Source organism: Mycena indigotica (genome assembly GCF_014461135.1).
Source record: "Mycena indigotica strain 171206Taipei chromosome Unknown Mind.scaff0015, whole genome shotgun sequence".
Classification (NCBI taxonomy): Eukaryota; Fungi; Basidiomycota; class Agaricomycetes; order Agaricales; family Mycenaceae; genus Mycena; species Mycena indigotica.
In genome coordinates, this window is record NW_023503014.1 from 39008 (window position 1) to 66880 (window position 27873).

At 52.2% G+C, this 27873-nt stretch overlaps 5 protein-coding genes across 5 annotated transcripts; 3 read left to right on the forward strand and 2 right to left on the reverse strand.

Annotated features, from left to right (window-relative positions):
* Positions 1-5914: 5914 nt before the first annotated feature.
* Positions 5915-7621, forward strand: MIND_01327600 (F-box domain-containing protein; the record flags this gene model as incomplete). The annotated part of the gene is made up of 1 exon (XM_037369726.1): positions 5915-7621. The coding sequence occupies one exon, from the start codon at positions 5915-5917 to the stop codon at positions 7619-7621; it is 1707 nt and encodes a 568-aa protein (XP_037213722.1).
* Positions 7622-8425: 804 nt separating this feature from the next.
* Positions 8426-8814, reverse strand: MIND_01327700 (uncharacterized protein; the record flags this gene model as incomplete). The annotated part of the gene is made up of 2 exons (XM_037369727.1): positions 8426-8647; positions 8695-8814. The coding sequence occupies 2 exons, from the start codon at positions 8812-8814 to the stop codon at positions 8426-8428; spliced, it is 342 nt and encodes a 113-aa protein (XP_037213723.1).
* A 665-nt stretch (positions 8815-9479) lies between these two features.
* Positions 9480-10859, forward strand: MIND_01327800 (uncharacterized protein; the record flags this gene model as incomplete). Its single annotated transcript, XM_037369728.1, has 3 exons — positions 9480-9653; positions 10244-10407; positions 10469-10859. 3 exons carry the CDS (start codon positions 9480-9482, stop codon positions 10857-10859), a joined length of 729 nt encoding a protein of 242 aa, XP_037213724.1.
* Positions 10860-12948: 2089 nt separating this feature from the next.
* Positions 12949-15271, reverse strand: MIND_01327900 (Glyco-hydro-79C domain-containing protein; the record flags this gene model as incomplete). The annotated part of the gene is made up of 8 exons (XM_037369729.1): positions 12949-13121; positions 13177-13693; positions 13742-13798; positions 13843-14139; positions 14191-14212; positions 14261-14867; positions 14919-15003; positions 15059-15271. The coding sequence occupies 8 exons, from the start codon at positions 15269-15271 to the stop codon at positions 12949-12951; spliced, it is 1971 nt and encodes a 656-aa protein (XP_037213725.1).
* A 2035-nt stretch (positions 15272-17306) lies between these two features.
* MIND_01328000 (uncharacterized protein) lies at positions 17307-18803 on the forward strand (the record flags this gene model as incomplete). Its single annotated transcript, XM_037369730.1, has 7 exons — positions 17307-17355; positions 17394-17813; positions 17878-18039; positions 18090-18228; positions 18282-18426; positions 18477-18577; positions 18635-18803. The coding sequence occupies 7 exons, from the start codon at positions 17307-17309 to the stop codon at positions 18801-18803; spliced, it is 1185 nt and encodes a 394-aa protein (XP_037213726.1).
* Positions 18804-27873: the final 9070 nt, after the last annotated feature.

Here is a 27873-nt window from a genome sequence, read left to right on the forward strand (position 1 = left end):
TCGCGCGCCAAAGAATCTTGTATCACGGAGCCTGCCACTGGGAACGGTATTTCCAATACGAGATATAGCGGAGGAAGCGATGGTGGAACCCGTCGTCTATTGACCATGCGAATACCACAAGGGAGGTCGCAAGCGAAGGGTGTCTTTGAGTTGGATTGGTGGGCGGAGGGGAGGAAATGCTGGGCAAATGGCGAGGGTAGGGTCCTTGCCAGGAAGGTATATCCCATAGCGCGCAAGTGGCGGACAGATGCAAATTACTAGTGAAGCTTGACGAGCGTGATGTCAAAAAGGTGTTTTTCCTGGTAGTGCCGTTCCAAGGCATTGACTTGTATCGTCAGCGTGTGTGGGATTTGAGGGATAAGAACACACACGAAAGAAACCCAACGCAAGAGCAATCCTCGTCGTTGTACTAAACGAGGACTTCAGGAAGGCTGCCCCAATGACTTTCCTTAGCGAAAGTTATGACCCGACTATGAAACTCACCACTAGTTCCACGCTGTTGCTTCCCCTTCAGCCAACCTCCTTGGTCCCCGTATCCTTGCTTTCCTTCAAGACCATGGAGCTGTCCCTTCATCCCCTCGTACTGCCTGGTGGTGGTTTTGACATCGAGTCCGAGACTGCGGCTATGAAGGTGAAGTAAGTTAGAGGTACAAGCTGACTTGAAGGCTACAAACCGTGTCGAGTCATTGCTGTCCGAGTAGCTTCACCCTTGAGCGTTGCGTCGGATGATAATGATCAGAGTGGTCAAGAGAAGAACTCGCAATTGTGACTTCGACCAGGCAGAACGTCACTGATCCTGTGCGGATGCCCATGGCAATTTACCCATGGGCATTTTGACCTGTAGGTTACAATAACCTGCAGGAAACAAGAACCTACAGGGTCTTTTAACCTGCAGGTTCTTGTTTCCTGCAGGTCATGTCAACCTGTAGCTTATATGAACCTGTACTAGTAGTATCTATCAAAATTATAAAACCTGAAAAATGCAATTAAACTGAACCCTGCAAGATAGCTTATGGACCTGCAGGCTACTGCAGCCTGTAGGTTCATAAAGCCTGCAGGTTCAAATAATCTACAGGCTGCAGTAACCTGCGGGTCACATCAACCTGCAGGTTACTATAGCCTGTAGGTTATAAGAACCTGTAGGTTACTATAGCCTGTGATTGGGCCCTGGCAATGTTTGTGAGCGGCCGTACAGTCAGCGCCAGAAATTGAGTGCATATTGATGATCTATATTCTAATACGCACAAATCTACAGGTCAATAATGGTATACTGGCTACACAAGCTCTCACTGCTCAGCCCGCCGGCGCCTCCGCCGACCACAACCATCTTGCAGCGCGTGTTCCACCAGACCGAGTCTACCCACGCCCATTCGCCGGCCTTAAGGAGCACGACGGTCGACCTAGGCACCAGGCCGAGTCTACCCCACTTCCGGCCCAAGGCCAGCCGTTTGCCCCCCATCGACAGCGCGCCCGGATGTCCGCGCGAGCATGCTGGCCTATTGCGCTCGGCTTCAGCTGATGTGGATGCAGGCGGACACAACTCACCGGCCACCCCGCCCCTCGCTATTTTCGCCATCGTTCAGTGCGGTCCATCGGGTTGGTGAGCTCGGTGTCGGAAGGAGATGTCTGGTTGTGTGTCGGGGAAAACGACCAGAGGGAGATGGTGGGGGTTGCGGAAAGAGAAGCGGTGGGGCGTCGTCACGTTGATGATGGCCTGCGTGATCTTACCTACAGGTTCATGTATCCTACAGGTTCCTGTCTCCTACAGGTTACAGGAACCTACAGGTTACAGGAACCTACAGGTTACAGGAACCTACAGGTTACAGAAACCTGCAGGTTACGGAAACCTGCAGGTTACAATGCCCATGGGCATGCCCATGGGTACGTGCACAGGATCAGAGTCGGTCTCCGACCAGGACCCTTGATTATGCCCTATGAGGTCGGATTCTGAAATCGGCTTTGGCAAAAATCTGTCCGGATTTTTTGGACACTAGATGAAAGAAAATTTGTCCGGATTCAGAACAAACCTGTACCAACTGGGCGAAATTTGTCCGGATTTGGTTCCAACCTCTGAAAAAGTACCGAAAGGAGAAGAAAAGGAGTAATATAACTTAGAACAACAGCAAAGCCTGTATTTTTCGACCATATCCAATCCATTCCTGTGGATTCCATTCCCTATTTGGAGCACTGAAATCGAAAGGCTCTTCCGAGTCGGTCCTTTGTTGGGTTGACAATGGACATGCTGGCTGGTTTGGTGTTGGTTTCGGAATAGTGAGCTCAAGACAAAATAATCGTACTATTCAGCACCAGCAACATTGCCTGATCTACCCTAGTACATAATTATTTTACGACAACACTGCGCGTCATAGCTGCGAGTGCGAGCAGCCGCAACCGAAATTTTTGTCCGGATTCATGATCCGACCTGTTTTGTGTCAAGACGTCTTGTCCGGATTTTGGTTTCGACCTTTTTCGCTTGGGCCAGTTTTTTGTCCGGATTCGGGTCAAACCTTGGTCAGAAATCTGTCCGGATTCCGGGATCTGACCTCGTAGGGCATAATCAAGGGTCCTCTTCGACCTCTTACACTGTTACTCGACAACTTCCACGACAATTCTTTGCACGCGTCCAGCGTTCAACGCGCTGGTTATTCTTATTGCCACCGGTGTCTGCGCAAACGCTCTAGCTTTCCATGTCTACCAGCAACTCCTCTCGAATTGCCAGAAGCACATCCTACCTGTCTTCCCTCCGCCAACTATCTCGAAACAATTTGCCACCTCCACCCGAGCTTGGCCACGACCTCGATGGATTCTCTCTCGAACTAAGTGCCTGCGACGACGAAATAACACGCCTCAAAGATCAACTCGCGGACGCTAAACTCCTCCACAAACGATTGAAGGAAATCCAGGACGCCGCAAAGAGTCTGCGGTCTCCCATTCGTCGATTACCCACCGAAATCCTCGTCATAATCTTCAACCACGTCTGGACCGCCTTTGCGGACTCGGGTTCTGACCCGTCATCCAACGGTCCAGGGAGTCATAGTCGGTTCCCAAATCGTTCATTCGATTTACTGCGGCTTGCATTTGCTCCGCTTCTCGTCCTCTCGGAAGTCTGTAAAGTTTGGAATGTCGTCGTCATGGGCACTCCTGAGCTATGGACAAAGCTATACGTCAGCAGCGATGCATGGAATGAATATAGCAACGAACCCGATGGCCTGGAGAACGCCACGCGGCTGTTAGAATTTGCGCTGATGCGTTCCCGCAATTTGCTACTTTGCGTTTTCCTCGAGATTTCTCACTGGGATGCGGAGCAGGACGGTGTGAAGAGTGGTGTCCTCACTATACTCGGTGCTACCTGTGGCCGTTGGAAAACCGCAACCCTCCGCTGCCCTGTTCGCGAGATTTTGGATACCGGGCTTGAAGGCAACATGCAATGTCTAGAAGAGCTCTATATTCGGCATCAATTTGATAACAGGGGGCTCCCGAGCAAAGCTTTAGCTTCCTTTCGGAATGCTCCTCGGTTGCGGGTGGTGACATGCAACGGCGGCGGCATGTCGCTGGCTGAACTACCACTCGAGCGATTGGAAAGGCTCGCTTTCGCGTATGTTTCCCCAAAGCATATCACGCTGGCTCTACAGTGTCTCTCGCGCGTCTTCAGCTCTGTTCACTTTGACATGAGCGCGTCTGCATACATGCCCAGATCCCAGAGGCCTGTTACGTCGGACCGCCATTTCTCGTGCGATATCCGAGTCAAAATGTTCTCTGTTGGTTTCAACAACGAGGACATAGATAACCTCAAGGACATGGAATTCTATCAGACGCTTATTACCACATTACTTTCCCTCGTAACATTCCCGTCGCTCGAGACCTTCCGCGTGATGTTCTCCCACTACCCAGCACAACCGCTGCCATGGTCCGGCGTGGCATTCCTCGAGCTGGCTCAGCGATCCCATTTCGACATGCATCTCCAAACGCTCGACGTTGAAGAAGCACTTCTGACCAGCGCAGAGCTGTTATCTGCACTAACGGTACTTCACAACCTTCGCACTCTGATCTTCTCCGACTTTATCGCCACTGCGGAAAGATCATCCTCAAAGAATGCCACGGTTCTTACCAATGATCTCCTCGGCAGTCTGACACACACCGTCTCCCAAGAGGCCTCCGGCAGTGCAGCGCGCCTCACCCACTCACTCGTCCCCCACCTGCACACGTTCCGCTGCATCAGTCAGCTCTCATTCGACCACAAAAAATTCTTCCAGTTCGTTAAATCGCGGAGCAGCTCAGCGGAGGCGAAACCCTTCAGAGTACAGCTTTCGTGGTTTCCTCGCGCAGACGGCTCGCAGCCGCGGCTCGAGCGCAAGGTCGAATCTGAGCTGCGCCAGCTGCATCGCCAGCACAAAATCACTTTCTTCGTCGAGCAAAACACGAGGAGACCAAGCGCCTGATAATAAACGAGTACTTGCATAGCAAGTAAATCATTATTCTCGGTACCCTTCCTGTATTAGTTCAGACACTGCTAATTGACCATATGCGTTGGGTCCGTACAAAACCAAATACTTAGTGGCGAGGGAGTCTCCCTCAGAAGCTTTGCGGGCATTCCTCGACGCAACGAGTATCTACCGCGTCATCCAGAACAACGAGGAAATATGGGCAAGCGAAAACGCGACCCTTGACAAGCGGGATATATGAGGCGGGAAATAGCGATTTGTGATGACCTCCTCTTGTCCTGTGTCTGGAAATCAAGCCCTATCACCAGCGCGTTCCGCAAATACGCATTGGTTGAAGCCCGCAACAGACGTGCATACGGAACTGCTGGACGCAATATGTTCCACCAACTTGAAGCGCTATGTCTCGAGGGACTCGGCCCACATCGCTGAGAAGCAGCAAGCGATGGTGTCTCAGGCTCCCATTGAGCAAGAACCGTCCGTCCATTGATCATGCAAATACTAAAACTGGGAGATTACAGTCGAAGGGTATTTTTGGGGCTGAAATCGGGGGAAGGATTGGTAAATGGTGAGGGTAGGGTCCCGTACAATGAGATGTAACCGAGTAGGTGGCGAACAAATTTAAAAATTGCTGGTACTGAAGCGTGGTCTTCACTAGCGTGATTTCGTGAGCGGGGACAAATAACACGGGGTCGTCAGGGAAATTTGGCCCTGATTGCGAGGAAGACATATGGAGGAAGAGCGAAATAATTGCTGTATCGATTCGTACAATGGGAGAAGCTGAGAACCAGAGAGTGGCGACGACATTATAACAAATCCGGAGGATGGAAGGTGTTTTCATGGTCGCTGCCGTTCTAGGGTGTCGTCAGAATGTGTGGAATTTGAAGCATATAAACACACACGAGATAAGCCCCACTCACGGACAATCATGGTCTTCGGGAAGTATGAGAGTGCTGCGTAATGGCTTTCCTTAGCAAAAGGCATGCAGAACCGACCATAAAACTCACCACTCGGTCCATGCTGTTGCCTCCTCCGAAGGTCGGCAACAATCAGCCTGCTTGGTCCCTCTATCCTTGCCTGCTCTCAAGCCCATCAAGCTATCCCCTCTGCCCTCGGATTGTGTGGTAGTGGTCGGAAACGGTGGGGTTCAAACTACTTGAGCGAGACGGACTGCATTTGGCGGAGAGCAAGTAAGTTATAACTTCATGCATGCATTAACTTGGACAACGACGCACCGGATCTACCCATTGTAATCTGAGCGACTCCACAATCTGGAGCGACGTTGAGAGGATGGGACCAAAGGTGATCATCTAGATCTAGTGGGTGTGTGTGAAGAGAAGAAGAGAGAAGAGAGTTACTGTGACTCCGCTTATACGCTTGGCCGCCGTTTGCACTGACCCACTTACACCGTGTTAGGCGCGTCTCCTGCCCTTCGTTCAAAGCTTGTCCTGACGACTCCCTTTCTAGTTCTTGGTATGTCTGCCCGCATATCCTCTCGATATGCCGGGAACCAAGACTACCTATTCTCCCTTCGCCAACTCTCTCGACACAATCTGCCGCCTCCATCAGGGCTTGAACACGAACTAGACAGCATGTCCCTCGAATTGACCGCCTGCGACGACGAAATAACGCGCCTTCAAGCACAACTCACGGAGCTTGAAGCTCTCCATCGGCAGCTGACGGCACTCCGAGATACAGCAAAAAGTCTGCAATCTCCCGTCCGGCGCTTGCCCACCGAACTCCTCGTCATCATATTCGGCCACGTCTGGACCGAATTTACCAACAATGGCCCCACGGACCCGATCTCTCCGCGCTTGTTCGACCTGCTGCTGCTTGCGTTTGCCCCGCTGCTCACCATCTCGCAAGTCTGTTTCGCTTGGAACACGATCGTTATGAACACTCCTGGACTGTGGACCGAGTTACACGTCACCTGCTCCCCGTGGGTCAAAAACCCGGAGGCACAAATTTCAGCAACACAACTGCTGAAAAATGGTCTTGCGCGGTCCCAAAGCCTGCCTCTTTGCGTTCATATTCAGCGTCAAAATTGGGGAACATGGGAGCACTACCGGAAATGTGGGGCACTCTCCATGCTGTGCGCTACCAGTAATCGCTGGAAGACAGCCGTTCTTGATTGCCCCGTCAACGACATTTTGGATAGTGGGGTTCGCGGACATATACAGTGTTTGGAAATTCTCGAGCTTCACGAGGATCCCGACGCCGAAGACGAAACGTGGGGAGGCAAGACATTGGCTTCTTTTCAAGATGCGTCAAGGTTGCGGAGAGTAGTGATTTCCGAAGAGGTGGCTGTATCCTTGCATGAGCTCCCTCTCGAACAATTGGAGGAGCTCGTTTACGAGTATGACTTTTATGAGGACTTGGTTCTTCCGCTTAAATCTCTCACGAGACTTTCCGGCTCGGTGCATTTCGACTTCGGCGCGCTCCGGTCCTTCAGACGCCCGTCTCTCCTCCCGAGTCCGGATCTTCATCTTTCATCCAACGTCAAGACCTTCTCCGTCGGTTCAAACAACGAGGCCAAGGAGCACCTCGGGAGTCCAGCACACTATAGTGCGATTATTGCTGAGCTGTTCTCCTCTGTAACGCTGCCGGCACTCACCACGTTGCGTGTGGTGTTCTCTCACTACCCCACCCATGCATTTCCCTGGCCCGGGACAGCATTCCTGGAACTTGCAAAGCGATCGCATTTCGACGCCCATCTTCAAACGCTCAACATTCGAGAAGTCCTTATCACCAGCGCAGAGCTGCTATCCGCACTGTCGGTACTTCATAACCTTCAGATATTGATCTTTTCCGACTCCCTCATCATTACGACCGAATCTTCGTCTCCAACTGAGACAATTCTCACCAACGAACTGCTCGTCAGTCTGGGACAAACACAGTCTGTCGAAGGGACTTCCAGCCATGCATCACGGCTCACACACACGCTCGTCCCTCACTTGCATACATTCAGTTGCTTCAGTCAGCTTTCATTCGACCACGAAAACTTCTTGCAGTTCGTTAAATCTCGAAGCAGTCCAGCCGAGGAGAAGCCCTTCGCAGTCCAGCTTTCGTGGCTTCCTCGCGCAGATGGCTCTCATCCGCGTTTTGAGCGCAAGGTAGAATCCGAGTTGTGGCAGCTGCACCACCAGCACCAAATAAACTTGTCTATTAAGCAAGAGGTATGAGGAAGTGATGAACCTGATACTGTATGACTCCCTTAGTACTACCTAAATTGATACTATTTGTTTGATTACGGAGTACTGTGTGTTTTGAGTCGAAAGTACTATCAATACGAAGGGAATCCATGTAACAAGTATGTACGGCGCCATTAAGATGACGAGGAAATGCAAAGAAATCGGATAAACGAGGAAAAGACCCGTGCCGAGCAGGATATATACGAAGCAGGGAAAAACGGAAGAAGAGGAGGCTCGGGCGCCTGGCAGGTCTGCAGCACCATTCCGGGATGAAACTAGTCACCCACCGCCTTTTGTCTGCCAATTCCTGCAATCCAGCTGTCCACTCGCGCCCCGAAATTCAGGCCCACAACCAGCAGGTTCCGCAATGTCGCATTCGGCCCGAGCCAGATATGCCCGAACGAGAAAGACAACGTCTATTCCGTGTCCACGCCCAAGTTCTGGCAATGGAGGACATTGAATCGCACATATGGTCGAAACGGGAGTTGAGATTACACCAGAGAGTAACTGGCGACCACAAGATATACTCCATCAAGCTCCAGCGGCACGTCTCGAAGAACTTGGGTCGACTTTACTAAGAAGCGGCGAGCCCAGAAAAAGCGCTCGACAATGGCCTTCCCGTCCGTAATTCGAGGAGGAAACAAATATTTCGGGGGTATCAAAGAGCCCTTCAGCAGAAGATACGGTCGATAGAGTCGTATATGGTGCATATGTGGACATGCAAAATCGATTTGCTGACCGCGTGACAGTCACGGATGTGACGCAAGAGGAAAAGACCAGCGAAAAGGACGTTGCCTAGCCATTTCGATGGTGAGGGCGGTTGAGATGGTATGAATATGTGGCGGGGAGTATATTGGAGGTGCTGAAGACAAGGAATAACCCGTTCATGTGCATAAGTGTTTTGGGGGTAGATGTATCTCCATTCTCGAGATTTGTCGCAAGTGTCGATAGGGATGCTGCGGCGGATGTAGGGATAGATAGTGGGGGCAGGCTGGGAGCGATGGAAGGGCGAACCTGCTGCAAACTCGTCAGCACATGCTACGGACAATAAAAAAGACAGTCACCGTCGCCATTCCCACCGTGGTAATATAAGAGACACCTAAAGGAAACGCGCTAACTGGGTGCATTTTGGTGCGAAATACGTGGAGCAAATGCTGAAGGACGAGGCCAATTGGGTTCTGCATTGGTCAATAGATGGCGCATTTGCGGGGACGGAGTCACGGAGACGCAAATATTCTCTGCCGTAGGTCTGCTTTCGAGAAATGGTCGTGGCAGCAGTGAAAAATGATCAGGGCGGGTGCAGTGAGAGTGCCAAAGAGGCAGCATTGTAGCGCCGCTTGACTGGTGCAAGGCGTCATTCGTACAGAAGCAAGGATACAGAAACCACGCACCATGATATCCCAGTTTCAAGCTTGTGGTTATCCCATGTCGTTGAATTGGTCAACACAGCCGCGAGGCTAAGAAAACTAGTCAGTAAAGCGAGCCAAGAAGCTGTGAGAGCGCACCGGTGTTGGGGCTCCAGCCAACCCAGCCAAACGGCAGATTCAAGCCACACTTTGCGATAATAGATAAGACCGAAACAGCACAGCAGTGTTGGCCGCATTGACGGGGAGGGGGGACCGGGGGGTATTTTCATCAACCCTTGCGCCTTCTGTCTCTAGAGCGGCTTATTGCCCGGGAAAGACTGAGAGCCACGTCCTAGCTCGGCCTCTGCGAGGTGAACGGAGTCATAAGGGCAAGGACGTGCTGAGAATAATGGTGGTGGTCAAGAAGAGAAATTATTTGGTGTGACTTGTCACTTCGCGCTCATTCACTTCGATCCTCTTGATACTCAGCGCTACCAGCACCTATGCAGGCCCGTAATGCGACTAGCGGTAGTGGCTTCAATGTGGCGCCGCACACGAATAATGCGCAAACACTCAACGCTCAAGACCGGATGGCTCTGCGACAAGAAGCAGAAACGATTGACACAACGATCGCTGCACTTAGAGCACGCATAATCGAGCTTAAAATCCGTAAAAAGGTCATTCAGGACAAGCTATCGACCGTTGTCTATCCCATACACACACTTCCTGCCGAAATATTTTGCCACATCTTCCAGACTGCAGTGTCTTTGACGAAACCCGAAGGAGTCAAGGCCATGTTGCTCAGCATCACTGCCGTCTGCCAGCTATGGCGGAGTATTGCGCTCGCCGACTTCTATCTCTGGACCACAACTTGTTATCTCTTGCCAGTGCGTGATCGTGCTTACCACGCGGACGTGCTCTTCGACCATTTCTTGACACGCACTCACGGGCTCCCTATTGTGGTTTACGTTGATAACCGCAAAGGAAGATGGCTTCATCAGAGGCTATTTGAGTCCTGTGGCCAATGGAGGGAAGCACATCTCTCTGTAACCGGGGACATCCCGTTGAAACTCGGACTGAAGACGATCCTAAACTTGCCTCATCTTACCCAGCTCACCCTGGATGTGGACCCCTATGCTGAATATTATGCATATAACACGTTTTCCAACGCGCCACGTCTACAAGATTTGGCCATCAGCTACACATCCTTGCTTTCCACGCTCGCATTTCCGCTACCCCAACTCCGAAAACTTACTCTTCTTCGTAGTGCAACGTCAACCAATCTCGCCCACTTGCTTCCTTTGCTTGTAGCTCTCGAGGAACTCGTGCTAGGCGATGGATGCAACTTCAACGACTTCCGAAGCAATATTGCTTTTCGACGAATCGAATTACCTTTCTTGACGACATTGCGTCTCCTTGGAGAGAACTCATGTGCGCTTATGACTTACTTACTCCTCCCTCACCTCGCCAGTCTACATATCTCCAAACTTAGATACAAGGGGGAGGATTCCATCCTGGAATGTCTCTCGCGCTCCTCGGGTAACATAACTTCTCTGTCCCTCACGAACATAGCCTATCCGGTGTTCCGTCTATTCCTTGAAAATCCGGTCATTAGTGAGGCTCTCGAGGATCTTACAGTCACCCTACTGCCAATGACTCACCGGGAGAACGAGGCCCTCACTATCTTCCTCTCCCGCACCAACTTCCTTCCACGTCTCGAATCGCTGACCCTTGGAACACCCACTGCCGCTGGCCGCGGGCCCTCGCCAACTCTTCGCGCGATAGTAGATGGTTTAGGTCAGCGGGTTCTGGTCGCGACTTCGCATAATCGGAGGCATGAGATTATACTATGCACCGTCTCGTCTACTAGTACCCTCTTGTAGTCTTCGCGCAATGCGCAACCTCAGCAAATTTTGATAATTCTGTTCGAGTGTTTGTCATTCTTCTAGTTTGTGTCCCAGTACTAGTACTTCAGCTTCCGAATCAAGTACATATGTGCTCCCGTCTAAGATTCTAGCCTGAAAACTCGGTGAAGAGAGAAGAGGGCCAATCACGTGTGCGCGATCAACCTCGTCCTCCTGCCGCCATTCGAGTCCCGGCACGACAGACCTGCACCTTCACTAACTACAACTTTTCTGCGCACCTCGCCCCTTCGGAGCGGCTCGTCATCGCTGCTCTCGACAGCACCCGAAGATAAGAGAGAGGAATTGGCCCTGGAAGGTCGGACAAGCTGGCAGATGAGATGACCTCGGCTGTGGATGGGATGCTATAGTCATGGATGCGCAATACAGCAAAAGGGCAATGGGAAGCGCAATGTTGCATGACAAGTATGTGCTCCCGCTCTCTATCCTGTTCTGAATCATCTCTTACCGTATCCCCGATCTCAGTCCATTTGCGGAGTGCCGTTCTATTCTCCCCAAACAACATGTCCCCAGGTGGATCTGAGGCAACACTCTGCTGGAGTTTCACTCACTCAATCCCGTCAACGTCAAATTTCTCTCGCGGCCTTTTGCCATACTCTTCTCCTCAAATGTCTCCCAAATATCGCTCGAATGCATGCACTACGGACTGTATGTCCTTCCTCGCTCTCTACCACTGCAACTGACAATGAGGAATAGTCGTGTTTCAAGCGGTGTTTCTGCTACCAAAGCAATCTTGCTCTCCGACACGATAGCCATTGACGCAAAGCCGACACCCATAACTGCTACTCGTAACTCCTTCCTTGTGGCCATAAAGGTGTGTGAGCCCGTGTCATTGCATTCCGGCTTGCTAATAGTAAATGCGTGGTTATAGAGTCGGAGGGGCACATCCACACACTCTCTCTGGAAGGCCTAGCTATTGGTACCAATTACCGCTTCTGCTCAACGCTCCCAATTTCGACTATCACGGGCAGCATGAACAAGACACAGTTATAGAGCGGAGAAGCGCTAGTTTCGAGAGATACCTCGGCATTCCTTCATCCTCTACCTTGTTTTGCGTTACGACTCATTTACCTCTTATCTATCGACCATACCGACCTCAACATACACCCTTACCCTCCAACGCCACATAGTGTCATCCGGAGTCGATCTCCGCAAGGCTGTCATTGGACACCATTTCGTTTGCGGCTCGACTTAGCCATAGAAAAAGTCAAGAAGCTGCAACTGCGCCGCAGCGGGAATTTGGCCGGCTTTCGTGGATTGGATGGGCTCTCGAAGCTCGAGGAGAGTGCTTTTGTGGCCTGGGAGCAATGATGGCAACCTACTCGACACTTTTGCTCGCTTTCGCCCGACCAGCGCGGAGTTGTCACTTTTCACGAACGCCTTCAATCAGTCTGGGACCTTGATCCAGACCTCATATCCCATCCGACGTTGGGCAATCACTTTTTGTTCCATTATCGACAACAGCGCCGCAGTCAGCGTCCATTCCGTTCCGGGGAGTTTCCCATTTTCGATAAAGCGACATCTTACTTGGCTTCTACCGATCCCAGGTGCTCTATTACTTGGATCATTCCCGTCGTACTTACACATCTGGCAGTTGCTGGATCGTTGCTGAAAGAAGTGGTGTAAGTTTTCATTGGCAATAGCCTGAGCATTGCCCGACTTGCTGAACATGCTTTAGCTCTCTCGCTCGTTGGAATGACTATGGAGCAGGTCAAAAACACGTTTACCATTCGAAACAATATACCCTCTCTTCTGCATTTTGTTCACCCCCCGTCCATTACTCCACGAAATTCTTTACGTAGATATCACCAAGGGAAGACGGGTTCTTCAAGTTTACGATCTATATTTTTACAAAAGAATCCCAAGGCCAACCAAGGCTTGTAATTGTAACGAAAGCATATTAAAGCGATGAACGGGTCTTTGTCCGTCGTAGGTATAATGTGCGTGGGGTATACGTAGGAAGAAGGCCAGCGCGCTCGACATCAAGTCGCTGGCCGCAAAGTCGACACAAAGTGTCCTCAGGTAATCCCTCCAAGGCTCCAACTAAGGTCTACAGCGCCCTTCCGAGAAGAGCGACAACCGCGCCAACGAACATCGAGACAACCGCAATCGACACGCCCGCAGTCCTCGGCGCCGCGCTTGGCGGCTTACTCGTCCCAGCCAGCTCGTGGTCAGAGAACTTGTTCCCGTTTGAGGTAGCCAAGACGGCAGGGTCGATCGTCACTGCCAAAGGAGCTCAACACCGGAATTCGAGAAGCAGAAAGGGGAGAGAACTTACCTGTATTCCTAAACTTGGTCTTTGCCGTCGTCGCAAACGTCTTGCTCGGCAGGCCTTTATCCTCCGTCATCGCGTCGTCCGACAGAAACACCAGCGCAAAGCCCGGCGCAGGCACCACCACCGTGCACGTTTTGGCGTTTCCGTCGCAGGTCACCGTCTTGATGTCCTCCGTCCCCATCGGCCGCCCATCACTCTCAAAGTTCCCGCCAAACGTCTGCCCCGCCCAGGTGATGTTGCCCTTCTGCACAACCGATGCAGCGGCGAGGTATTTGACTTTGACGCTCGCAGGCGTGGTCTTCGTTCCATCCTGGTTGCCCAGCGATATGACGACACTGATGTCGTTGGTGTGGCTGGGGTCATTGACGTAGTTGACGATGGCGACGCGTTTGGGGACACCATTCTCGTAGATGGCGTATACGGGAGTGGAATCGGAAAGTCCCTGGATAGGGAGATCGAGAACTTGCGAGTTGTTGCTTGGGCCAAGAGCCTCTGCCATGATGAGAGCGGAGTAGTAAATCTATCTTGTCAGTCAGCCAAAAGTTTCGACTCGTTGGCTATAACGCACCGGACCAATGGTCCATCCATGGAAAGAACTCTCGTTTGTCGGTGGAGCTGTAAAGGGCTGGAAAAGAATCAGCTAGGTAAATACGATTTCGCGAGACTAACATTGTAGTAGACACTCTGTCCACCCAAGTGGAACATGGCGCCGGAGAAGTTCGAATGGGCCATCTGTAACGCGTAGTCGATGCCCCACAGTGCGGAAACAAACGCGTCCGAGATGCCAAGGAAACCGCCACACGAAGCAGTATTCGTCTCGAACATCAAGAACGGCTTGTTTTTGGTCTGCAGATACATAGTGGTGTTGAGGTATTGCCCCAGCAGCTCCTTGTGTCGACTATGCATCAGGTAGTTCTGCAGAACTTCTTGCGGTTTGACTCCCTTGGCGGGATCGCCGAAACGGGCCTCGGAGGTAAATTAGAGACGAGCAAAAAAGGGTCAACGATCGGTGCTTACTTCGCAGTTTTGGTCAGGGTATCTACGGAAGTAAATTAGGACAGATCGACAAGGACGGAAAACGACATACTTTTCGGCGGCCAGGTAGGCTAAATTTGCGTTGTAGGTGTCGACGAAGCCTGTGTCCCAAACTTGCTCCAGCGTCCAGGCGAATGTAGCGATATTTGGCCCAATGAGATTTTTCGTTGCACGCCCAGTGGGATCCGCGTTGGTGGCGGCAACCTGGCCTAAGAAATCGGAGAACTCGCCAAGGTAGTCGAACGGGCCATAGTTCTGCGGTCGATGCTGGTGGAGGACATACATGTCCGGCTCGTTGCTGGCCTGAAGACCGAGCAGGTAATCGCCGAGGATGAGGTCTGAAGCAGTGACAATCGCGGTGTCGAATGGCTTGGTGACAAACCACGGGATACCGAGGAACCAATGGACATTGACGAAGCTGGAGACATTGCGCATAAGGTAGAGCATGTCAGTGGTGTAGTCGAGGGGAGGAGTTTGTGTTGTGCCGGTGACGTTTTGCAGATCTTTCATCAGGATGCGGCCGTTGGGGAGGCTGTCGACCAGCTTCGCGCTCTCCTGCGTGTTTCCACCCACTCGGACCATGACAGAGCCGGCGCGTTGTTGGATGTTAGCCATCAGGTTGAGGAAGGGGACTTGAATGAGACTCGAGTTTTTGCCCACTGTCAATGAGATCAGCCCCGAGCGGTAAAAATAGGGAACGGAACACGCACAGACTTGATTCGTGACCGACATTTCGATACTGAACCCCATGAACGAGCCCTTCTGCTTAATCGACATCCCCACCGTTCCAGAGTTCTGGCGTCAAAAAGAGCTCAGCAAGCGAACGTCGGGGAAAAGCCGCGCAGCTCACCAGGAGGTTGACCGGGATGGTTTTCATGACATCCGCGGGAATGGGCGGGGGGTTGAGGGTTGTGGGATCGTAGGCCGGTAGGCCAGTGTGGCTGGGGACGCCAGCACTATTCACGCCTGTCGTCATGGGCCGCTGGGCATGGTAAACGGTGATGTCTCCAAACGCGTGTTGTGAAACAAGGGCGAGCAATAGCGCCAAGCGAAGGGGGCCCATGGTAGGGGCTGAAAGGAGTGGAGGGTCGGGAAAGAGTGTCGTCCAAGGCCGTTGTCAGCCACAAGTCACATACGTATGCCAAGACCCTTGGCGTTTGATGTCTGGGTGATCGTGGAAAACGCTGGAAAACGGTCACTTCTACCTTGCTTCTACCACACAATGACCACAGCTATGTATGAAGACTGACTATACACGCGTCCCCCAAATTTCGCCTCTATCCGGTCTCTTTAGTCGTCAGCTCTCCTTCGACATCGCAAATTAATAGAACGCTTGAAGTCTATCCACCATCGTCAGAGCCCATATTATCACTAGCGATGATAAATCTCACCAAATCAAGCCCTCAACAAAATCGTTGGTACAGTATGTCCAACGACGCAAGTATCGAAGCAACAGTCTCATCCACAATAATGAAGACAACGCGAGAGCCTGCCCCCCACAAACGCGTCGTCCGAATCCCGGTTGTCATTTCGGCATTGAGGACACCAAAAGGAAGGAGTCAGCGCCTGGAATGAAAGATTCGGCGTTGGGATATTGTTCCTATAAGAGAGTGAGCATATAACTGAAGTATCCTCTCGCCGTTTGACGCACTGGCCATCTTGGAGAATTGCCCTTGTCGAAACGATAAGGCACAGATAGGTCAATAAGAAGGGGTGAGGCTGAAAAGCGATGTCTATTAGCGAGGGAATAGTAACAAGCGAAATATCAAGGATGGTTCCCTGGAATGAACTGGAAAATGCATCATTATCAGTAAGCACTCGGTAGCAGAAGCGGAAACGAGACATACCAGCGAAACGCTTGGGCCATAGCGCGGAATTTAGCTTGTATTCAGAGAGGTGGGGTCGCCCCGGCCGGTGGCGAAAACGAAGGCGCTTGTGGTAATGGTGGGCGGGAAGGAACAACTTAGAATCCAATCGTCGGCGGAAATAAGATGTGGGTGGGTCGTCTGTGTGAAAGCAAGGAGAAGGGCGTGTTTCAAGACGACAGATATTTGGGTGTCCTTCTTCGCGAAGTAGTGCAGATTGTATCCGAAGACGGCGTCGAGGAAGGCGCTGTGTCGTTTGAGTCGATCACACTGTCGAGGTCAACGCTGGTGAGAAGTAGCCGAACGAGCTGGCGGGGGAGCATGGGTAAAGTCGAGCCTAAAGTCCACGTAAGTGGAGGTCGTGAGCAGTGAAACGGGACACGAACTCTGTAAGGTGTCATCCATCGTAATGAGCTCAAGCGTCCGCGGCCAACGGGTGGGGTAAAGCTAGAGAGCTGGCTAAATCGCAGTTGTGGGTCTTTCGCCCTGCCACAAAAGTGACAGAGCTCGATGTCGTATGGTGCACAGATCCACCATCTACGCGGAGATTGCTATAGTAGGTTCTGTTCGCGCAGGAGCGGAAAGCGAAGCGCGGATGTCCGTGGTCTGGAAAGCGAGCTGCATGAATATGGGAAAATGGGAGAACAAGACCAGGTTACGCACCTCCACCCAATTAAATCCACAGCTATTTGATAGCGGAGAGCTCCTTTTATTGCAGCCTAGGACAAGCGCGCGCGAGTGTTGCGGTGTAGTCAACACGCAGCTAACGCGGAATGAGTCAAAAAAACTGCCAAACACAAAAGTGGATACAGACTTTGGGTCTCTATAACCTATCCTTGCACACACGCCGACGGCGGGCACGGTTGTTGGGACAGTTGCTTCGAAACAGAGGGAGCGAGAGTGGGCATTCTGTGTCGCAGTGGAGAAGATGAAGGAGCAAGTCGTGTGTGACGTCACGCGCTTCACGCTTGAAGTCTTCACCATCATGCTTGTCGAAGGTATTTTAGCCCAGTAAAAGATCGAAGAAAACGGACACGAGGCATACACGAGGTGAGTGCTCACGAAAACTCCCTTGTCTTATCGACTTATGGCCCTCGTCAGAATCTCTCCCGACACTTGGACAACCGGAAGGCGTGCAATCCTCCTTCGAAATCAGCTTCTCCCCAAACTTCTCTCTAACTGGCACCACGGACGTGTGCGGCTGGGGCTGGCGCTTTGCCTGGAAGTGCTCCAATGGCAAAGTCACAGTCTACTTCGACCCGCACTTGCTCGCAAGTGCCAAGTACTAGTATGGGCGCGTATCGTGTGCTGTGTCCTCAGCGGGCTTGGTCGAGGTGCTGCATGACGAATTGCTTTCGCTGACACTGCCGCTCGACCCCTCGCTGCCTCCCGTCACTCCCGGATGGTCTATCGGCGCATGGTCCCGTCGTCCGCAAAAGAGGTTTAGGAAACAGCTACTAGGACCAACCTTACCGGTCTTGAAAATTACCATTGGCTTCGAAGCAGCCAACGCTTTCATCCCTTCTCATCCTCTTACCATCGAGACCCGCCTCCCGTTCTCTGCAGAGCCGCTTCCTGCCCGCATTCGCGCTTGCCTTGTCGACACCATCGACGGCGGGGACCTCATAGATGTCAAGTTTTGGCTCTACTCTCGTGTTGGGAACGGACACGTCTACCATCCCCGCCCGCTCTACGGCAACCTCAAGCTTCTGCGCGGAACGTCAAAGCAATTCCACGAAGGTGTGTTTTCATGCAATATTAATCGCAGAAATCCAGCGCTGACCTCTTTCGTGCTTGTCTGCAGACCTTGACCACTTGCTTAGCGGTTTCGCCGAGTCGAGCCAGACGGATATAGCTACCGACAATCCGCCTCCGGTCGCGTTCGAGGAGTATGATTACATGTCCGACAGCGACCTGGACAACGACGAGGAGGTGGAAGGCGATATTAGAGTTGACGACAAAGCAGGTTTGTCTGCATGCAATTTCCTGACTCTTGCTCGCCTGACTTTGTTTTAGACGCCTCCGCCGCGGCAGAGCCAGACTCGGAGCCAGAACCCTTAGCGGGAACAAGCACGCTATCGACTCAGCTAGATATCCAAAATACCCCAGGCCGTCGTGGTTATCGCATCGTAATCAAAGGCCATGCGTATAATACGTGCGTAGCTTTGAGTCAACATTTTCTGTCTGCTCAAACAAACATTTGTCAAGGTGGAAAGCGTTGCTCTACTATCTTTACACCGGGCAAATCCACTTCCGCAAGATCAAGGCAGGTATACGCCAAACTCCAGCTGTCCAAAGAGAAGAGGGTGCTCCGGAATGTTCCCCAAAATCTATGTACAAGCTCGCAGATAAGGTGAGCCTCTCGTTTGCCTGCTCTTCAATTTGCTGAAACCTGAGCATTAGCATGGCCTCGAGACCATTAAAGCCCGTGCGCTTGAGTCGATACGTTCCCAAATGTCGGTCGACAACATTGTCCATGAAGTCTTCTCCAATTTTACCGCCATGTATGTCCGTTCTTTGGCCCGTAGGGCTTGTTTTCCTGAATCTCCACGTTTGGATAGGTTTGATGAAATCAAGACAATGCAAGTCGCCTTCTTGCGAGACCATTTGCACGACCCCGTTGTCCGTGACGGGCTGACGGGTATGCTGCTTCATCTGTGCGCTGGCCGTGGGTCTTCCGCCTCGGCTGCAGTGCTCCAGGCTGTCATCTTTGGCCCTAACATACTATAGTTTGGAGCCGATTACATGCTTAGTTGCGTCAAGTTCGTCGTGATCTGGGATTAACATTGTATTCTGTAGAGAAATGATAACAACTTGGTTCATATCTCTCGTCCTGGAATTCACGTCCACTGTGAACACTTCCATCCACCCTTGAATCTGAGTTCGTTCACGGGAACCCGGCGTCCACCACCAGCCGTAGCTCCGCCCACCGACGGTGCTGTTGCACAAAGATCGGATGCTTCGCAACTTGCTTGCGCAGTTCACGCCCGCGGACAACAAATGTCCTCCCTGCAACAGACTCGGCCGCGGGCACGTGGCTCCAGTACGTAACGAGGAAACGTATCGTGTTGACGAGCATCTGGATGTGGGATGCTGCAGCCGGCGACGGCGGCGGATTATCAAGCTCGTATGTGATCCGCTCGACCCGGGAGAAAACCAGCTCGGTGGGGGCGGTGCTGCGCTTTAGGCGCGGGACCAGGCTCATCAACTGGCCAAGCAGATGGAGGCCCTCCACGGGGAACGGGTGGAACGACTCCTTGATGTCGAGCACGCGCAGGCCAGGGAGGTTGGCAAGGATGCACTCGAGGCCGGTGGGCGATACGTCGGCGATGTAGTGGAGGGCCAGCGTGGTGACGCGAGTGTAGTGGCGGATCAGCCGGGCGGCAATGTGGGGCAGCCACACCAGTGGTATCCTGCAGTTACTCTGGATGGCGAGCAGCTCGAGTGACGGGAGCGGCAACGACAGCAGCACGCACGACCAATTGTCGTGCTTGCCATCGAGCATGAGGCCCCGGAGGCCCCGGGCCGCATGGTCCCGCTCTCCCGCTTTGAGTCTGCCAGCGAGCCTGAGGTAGCGGACCAGTGAACAACTAATATGCCATGCAAGAAATCGCAGCCCAGTCCAGTCAATGCTGTCCAGGATTGCTTGTAGCTCCGCGTCTGCAACCAGTGCGATGCTGAGGCGGCGTAATGGGGCGCTCTTAAGCGCAGCCAGAAAGTGGACTTCGTCGCGCAAGCCCCGGAACATCTGCACACAGGACAGAGACGCCAGCCGCGACAGGTCGCTCGGGAGGTTCATGTCCTCCATCTTCCCCACCCTGACGAGATCCAACGCGGCAAACCGGGCCGAATGGGCAAACAGCGTGTTGCTCAAAGCGATGAACTGCGCATTGCGGGTGTCCTCTTGGCCATCGTTGCCCCAGATGACAACCCGCAGCGAGTGCTGCTTAGAGAGCGCGAGATGGCGGAGGATGTCTGCTTGCGTGAGCGGCATTGTCTGGAAGTTGGCCAGAGTACTAGTCTCCCTTGACTCCATATCAACAACAATGGTGGCCCATAGCGTCGCGTTAGAGAGGACCACCGTGTTCCAGGCGCGGCAGACCTCGCGCAGCGGGTAGTGCGCCGTCATCGCATTTCTGAGGCGGGCGCTCCGTGACGCGCTGTCCAGGCGCATCAGCGATTGTGGGATGTAAGGGGGGACGGCGACATTGACATTTCGGCGCCGTGGAGGCAGGTATGAATGGGTGGATGTGCCATGAGTTATATATACTGTAGGTCGGAGCCTGATAATGGTCGTTGACTGGCATATAGAGACAGTGGCGCGGGATGCCATCTTCCCGAAGAAAGTAGATGCTGTAGAGCTTGATCTGATCGCGGGAGGCTGAGAAGATGATGCAAGTTCCCCTACTTAGGGCCAAGGACATGGGGCAAATGAAGGAAAGAAAGGATGACGGGGTACTAGTAAAACTCGGAGTCTGTTGCGGAAAAGAGCCATACGGGAGTTGCCATTGACAATAGGCTGATTCCTACTTGAAGATGAGAAAGAGCTTTAGTTGCGGGTTGGGCGATTCACTAGCGAGATGGCTCGTTCGTCTTGATAGATTTGCATGCTGTTCAGCGTCGTGGCGCCATTGAATCGCTTTTGGCAGAGTTCGTACACGTGATCAAAAACAACCATCCGCTGGCCCAAAAAGGAAAGCGAATCTCTCCCTTCTCTTCCTCCATGTCGTCCGGACCGACAACCCCGAGGCTCTTCCTTCTCCCATTGCACACGACAGGGCCCTTAACCTCGGCGTGGGCTGGACTTCGAACTCGATAATATCGTAGGCAGGATGAAGGGAAGGCGGAACGGGTAGGACGGGACAGAGGGAGGGGATGAAGGGCGTTAGTCTGGGGCGGTCAGACTATGCTGCGCTGTTTCCTGCACTATGAAAGGTGTGTTTCAACAGGCTGCTCCTTCCGCAAGAGTGCCCATCTCACATTTCCCCTCGCAAGGCAAACCGTTGTCCTCCACATTCACTGACTCCCCGGGTTTGATGCGCTGTGGAAGCAAATATAGGCCCGCGAAGATCACTGGCGGAGCTGAGAAGATTGAGGGTGCGTTCTTGGCCTTATTTCCTGGGACTCGAAGCTTATTTCTCGTAGACAATGCCAAGCGCGGCACCTGCTTCGTCTGCATTGGCCTCACCACGGCCTTTCCCTCACCCTGATGTCAATCGTTATCCGCCGCCGCAACTCCAAGGCCGCGGGATGCTATCGTTGCTGCTCATATGTTTATTGCCGAAATGGCGCCCCTACACCGACACAAATAGCTGCCAGCCCACCAGCAGACCTTCCCCCACACCTCATTCTCATCACCCGCTGCCACTCTCGCGCAACGGCTTACCGCAATATGGACACCAAGAAATAAGCTGCTTCAGACAGAGAGAAGGCAGCAGGGCGGATGAAAAGGCCGCCCCGTACGTTCACCCTCGGCATTCTGGCCAACACGCTACAGCGGCTTTCTGTTCTATCCACGATCGCGAAGATGGGCTGAAATCAGCTGTCGGGTTGGGTGGCCGGAACCCGAATAATTGTGCGCTCCAGCAGCTTCTTTCCTCGCCTTACTAACCAGTTTTCTTAGTTTGGCGGCTGTCGCTTGCGTCGGGTTGACTTATCCAACAACGTGGAATAACGAGGGCTTGGAACTGGGTTATCACGGTGCGTGGTTCCTTCATACTTGCCCCTTCATGAATGACGCGTTTCACCAGTCGGGCAGCGGCGTCTGGGGAGCTCCTTCTTCGCATCCCTCGCTGTCATTCACTGCCGTTACAAACGAGTCGTACAAGCGGACCTACAACAGAGAGAGTATTTGTGTCTCCATGACTCTCCCCGCATATGCGGTCGATTAACTGATGCGGAATCCAATTGGCCTCGTCCTCCAGCATTTGGCCCGGGCATTCCGCACCAAAATCCACCCATTGAGCGCATTTACTTTCGGTGCTTCTCCTGCATTACAACGGTCGGAATGACAATGGTGCCTTTATTCTTTTGTCCGTACCATGTGCTGACAAGTTTGCAGCGGGTTCGCCCTTCCATAGCTTCCACCCTGTCACCACTATCTATCCCCACATCCGCCTCAGCATCCCTATCGAAACTTGCAACAAATCTCGAGAATGGAGAAAACTACACTCAAAAACCTTTGGACGTGCACGTGAACGGGTTATTTCTTGTCTTCGACACCTCCTATATACTCCCCGCCACACGTTGATACCATCTCAACCGCCCTCACCATCGAAATCGCTAGACAATGTCCTCTTCGCTGGTCTTTTCCTCTCGAGTCACGCCCGTGACTGTCACGCATCAGCAAAGCGATTTTGCATGTCCACATACGCCCCATATACAACTCCATCGACCGTATCTCCTGCTGAAGGACTCTTCTCTACTCCGGAAATATTTGTTTCGTCCTCGAATTGCGGACGGGAAGGCCATCGTCGAGCGCTTTTTCTGGGCTCGCCGCTTCGAAGTAAAGTGGACCCAAGTTCCTCGCGAGATGGCGCTGGGGCTTGATGGAGTATATCTTGTGGCCGCCAGTCACTCTATGGTGTAATCCCAATTCCTGTTTCGACCATATGCGGGCCCAAATGTCCTTCATTGCCAGAACTTGGGCATGGACACGGAATAGACGTTGTCTTTCTCGTGCGGGCATATCTGCCGCGGGCCGAATGCGACATTGCGGAACCTGCTGGTCGTGGGCTTGAATTGCGGGGCGCGAGTGGACAACTGGGTTGCAGCGATTGGCAGACAAAAGGCGGTGGATGACTAGTTTCATCCCGGAATGGTGCTGCAGACCTGCCAGTGGGCGCCCGGGCCTTCTTTTCTTCTTCCGTTTTTCCTGATTCGTATATATCCTGCTCGGCAAGGGTATTTTCCTCGTTTATCGGATTTCTTTCCATTTCGTCGTCATCTTGATGGCGCCGTACATACTTGTTACACGAATTCCTTCGTCTTGATAGTACTTTCGACTCAAAACACACAGTACTCCGTAATGAGACAAATAGTATCAATTCAGGTAGTACTAAGGGAGTCATACAGTATCAGGTCCATCACTTTCTTAGTCCTCTTGCTTGATAGACAAGTTTATTTGGTGCTGGTGGTGCAGCTGCCACAACTCGGATTCTACCTTGCGCTCAAAACGCGGATGAGAGCCATCTGCGCGAGGAAGCCACGAAAGCTGGACTGCGAAGGGCTTCTCCTCGGCTGGACTGCTTCGAGATTTAACGAACTGGAAGAAGTTTTCGTGGTGGAATGAAAGCTGACTGAAGCAACTGAATGTATGCAAGTGAGGGACGAGCGTGTGTGTGAGCCATGGTGCATGGCTGCAGTCCCCTCGGACAGACTGTGTTTGTCCCAGACTGACGAGCAGTTCGTCGGTGAGAATTGTCTCAGTTGGAGACGAAGATTGGGCGTAATGATGAGGGAGTCGGAAAAGATCAACGTCTGAAGGTTATGAAGTACCGACAGTGCGGATAGCAGCTCTGCGCTGGTAATAAGGACTTCTCGAATGTTGAGCGTTTACTACATACTCGTTACGTAGAATGACAGGAATGCCCTCAATGTTCTGAGGGAGACTCCCTCGCGATCGCCACTATTTGGTTTTGTACTCATCCACCAATTGGGAGTGTCTGAATTACAGTAAGGGTACCAAGGAAAAGTGATGTTTTGCTTGTTACGCAAGTACTCTTTAATTATCAGGCGCTTGGTCTCTTCGTGTTTTGCTCGATGAAGAAAGTGATTTTGTGCTGGCGATGCAGCTGCCGCAGCCCAGATTCGACCTTGCGTTCGAGACGCGGCTGCGAGCCATCTGCGCGATGCAACCACCAAAGCTGTACTCCAAAAAGTTTCGCCTCCGCTGGACTGCTTCGAGATTTAACGAACTGGAGGAACTTTTTGTGGTCGAATGAGAGCTGAGTGGTGCAGCTGAACGTGTGCAGGTGGGGGACGAGTGAGTGGGTGAGGCGCGTTGTGCTGCCAGAGCCCTCTTGGGAGACGGTGTGCGCCAGACTGCCGAGCAGATCATTGGTAAGAGCCGTGGCATTTTTTGAGGACGATTTTTTGGAGTCGGAAAAGATCAGTCTGCGAAGGTTGTGAAGTACCGTTAATGCGGATAACAGCTCTGCACTGGTCAGAAGTGCTTCTTCAACATCGAGCGTTTGGAGATGCATGTCGAAATGAGATCGCTGAGCCAGTTCGAGGAATGCTACGTTGGGCCATGGCAGCGATTGTACTGGGTAGTGAGAGAACACCAGGCGGAAGGTCTCGAGCGACGGGAATGTTACGAGGGAAAGTAGTGTGGTAATAAGCGTCTGGTAGAATTCCATGTCCTTGAGGTCGAGCTTGTACTCGTTGTCAAAACCAATAGAGAATGTTTTGATATCGCACGAGAAATGAAGGTCGGACGTGACTAGCTTCGGCAGTGTAGGAGGCGCGCTCCCGAATACGATGTAGCTCATGTCAAAGTGAACAGAGCTGGACACCCGCGACAGACAGTGGAGAGGAAATGTGATATCCTCCGGGAAAACATGTTCGAAGACGACCATGTCTAATCGTTCGAGTGGTAATTCAGCCAGCGACATGCCGCCGCCGTCGCATGTCACCACCCGCAACCGGGGAGCATTCCGAAAAGAAGCCAAGGTTTCGCTTCCCCAGTTATCCCATTCATTCGCTTCCACAATATAGAGCTCCTCTAGACATTGCATGTTTGCTTCAAGCCCAGTATCCAAAATTTTGCGCAAAGGGCAGCGGAGGGTTGCGGTTTTCCAACGGTGACAAGTAGCACCGAGTATAGTGAGGGCACCTCTCTTCATAAATTCCGAATCCTCCTCCTCCTCCTCCCGGCGTGAACTCTCGAGGAGAACACAAAGCGGCAAATTGCGGGAACGCATCAGCGCGAATTCTAGCAGCCGTGTCGCATTCCCCGGGCCATTGGGTTCGTTGCTATATTCATTCCATGCAGCGCTACTGACGTATAGCTTTGTCCATAGCTCAGGAGTGCCCATAATGATGACATTCCAGGCTTTACAGACTTCCGACATGGCGAGAAGCGGGGCAAATGCAAGCCGCATTGAACAAATCGAATGAACAGTTTGGGAACCGACTATGACTCCATGGACGGTCGGATGACGGGCCGGATTCCGAGTTCGCAAAGGCGGTCCAGACGTGGTTGAAGATTATTACGAGGATTTCGGTGGGCAATCGACGAATGGGAGACCGCAAACTCTTTGCGGCGTCCTGGATTTCCTTCAATCGTTTGTGGAGGAGTTTAGCGTCCGCGAGTTGATCTTTGAGGCGTGTTATTTCGTCGTCGCAGGCACTTAGTTCGAGAGAGAAGCCATCGAGGTCGTGGCCAAGCTCGGGTGGAGGTGGCAAATTGTTTCGAGATAGTTGGCGGAGGGAAGACAGGTAGGATGTGCTTCTGGCAATTCGAGAGGAGTTGCTGGTAGACATGGAAAGCTAGAGAGTTTGCGCAGCCACCAGTGGCAATAAGAATAACCAACACGTTGAACGCTGGACGCGTGCAAAGAATTGTCGTGGAAGTTGTCGAGTAACAGTGTCAGAGGTCGAAGTCACAATTGCGCTCTTGACCAACCACTCTGATCATTATCATCCGACGCAACGCTCAAGGGTGAAGCTACTCGGACAGCAATCACTTGACACGGTTCGTAGCCTGCAAGTCAGCTTATATCTATATCTTACTTCACCTTTATAGCCGCAGTCCGACTCGATGTCAAAACCACCACCAGGCAGTATGCGGATGAAGGGACAGCTTGATGGTTTGGGAGGAAAGCAAGGATACGGGGACCAAGGAGTTTGGCTGAAGGGGAAGCAACAGCGTGGAACTAGTGGTGAGTTTCCTAGTCGGTCATGGCTTTCGCTAAGGAAAGTCATTGGGCAGCCTTCTCGTCTTGTCCAACGACGAGGCCTGCTCTTCTTTTTATCCGTAAACTCTGAGGGTACAAGATGCCCTTGACCATCTGCTGGCTCAAAAAGCAAAGTGAATCTTTCCCTTCTCTTCCTCCGTGTGTTCTGGACCCACACGCCGCCCCCATGGCCATTGGCTCTTCCTTCTCCCATTGCACACGACAATGCCCTCAAAGTCTACAGTTGCCGGACCTCGAACCCCATTATGCGGTCCGCAGGACGAAGGGAAAGCGGGAAGCGAGGATGAAGGGCGTTAGTTTGGGGCAGTCCGACTGTACTGCGCGCTGTTTCCTACACCATGAAAGGTATGTTTCAACAGACTGCTCCTTCCGCGAGCGTACATACTCATCTCACATTTCCTCTCGCAGGGTAAAAATTCTGTCGACCGTTGTCCTCCGCATCCACTGGTTCCTCAGGCTTCATACGTTGTGGGAGCAAATATGGGCCCGCGAAGATCACTGGCGGGGTTGAGAAAATCGAAGGTGCGTTTTTGGTCTATTTCCCCAGGCTTCATGCTTATGATCATTTCTCGCAGACAATACCAAGCGCGGCACCAGCTTCGTCTGCGTTGTGCTTCATTGGCCTCACCACGACCTTTCCCTCTCCCTGACGTCAATCTTAATCTGCTGCTGCAACTCCAAGCCCGCGGGATGCTATTGTTGCTGCTCATATGTATATGGCCGAAATGGCGCTCATACACCGACGCAAATAGCTGCTAGACCACCAGCAGAACCTTCCCCCCATATCTAGCCCTCATCACCCATTGCACCTCTCACTTGATAACCCGCCGCAAGCCCCTCGAATCATTTCCTCGTCCACGTTTGCTGGTGCAGCGAAGCCGCATTCCTCGCAGTCTAAGCCTAATTACGTGCCAACTATCACTCTCCCCGCTAATCCCTTGCGCCATTCGTTTACCCGCCGGACTTTGTGAGCGATCTCGGAGCGCATTACTGAGCTCGTTTTCATTCTCCTCGTCACATTCATTGCCCCCAGTCCCCCATTTATCTGCGCGCGCCGCTGGCATTCACCAGTAGTCGGAAAGAACCCCATACGGTGCAAAGAAGGAAGAATACGCTCCTATGGCCTGCCTATCGTCACTTCATCCTCGAAATGCCGACAATAGCTGCAATGGTTTTGCGTCTTCCCCACCTGCCATATAGTCGATCCATCAAGCAACTGCTATCGATGCGGCTCAATTTCACGTCTTTCTTCCGGAGACTAAGGTCTTCGTCCTGTATGGCGATACCGACATAAATAATGTCTAGCCTCAAACAGTCAATCCGAAAACCATACCATCAGCACCTACATACCTTTCCCCATATCATCCCTTCCGCATTCTTCATTGGGGTCACTCATGTGCTTGACCGCTTTACTCTGAATCGCGTCCGTATACACATACTAGTATATTATTTGCCGAATGCCTACATACATCTGTGTCGTAGGAGAGCATGAGGTGTGTCATGGTGAAACGAGAATGCGAAAGAGGTTTGAAAACATGTATGAATAAGTAAGGGGGTAAAGTACTGGTCGCATGACCACAATGGGAGAAGCGACGGTCCTTGCCTGTAATGCTAGACTATATTGAGGAGGTAGATGGTGAGAGAGGGTGGCGGAAATATTTGTGGAAATATTTGCAGGAAGAGCCATATCAAGATTCGAAATTCGGCTCTGTGAGGGAAATGTACGGTTTCGTCAGTTGTGGTGTAGGCGGGAAAGACACACCGGATAGTACCATATCCTGTAGTCCGATGTTCAAGTTATTCGCGTCCTGGACGGTATCTGCCCCCATCTATTCGTCGTCTAGCATGACCCTTAATGATCTTCCTTCATTCCTGCGTTC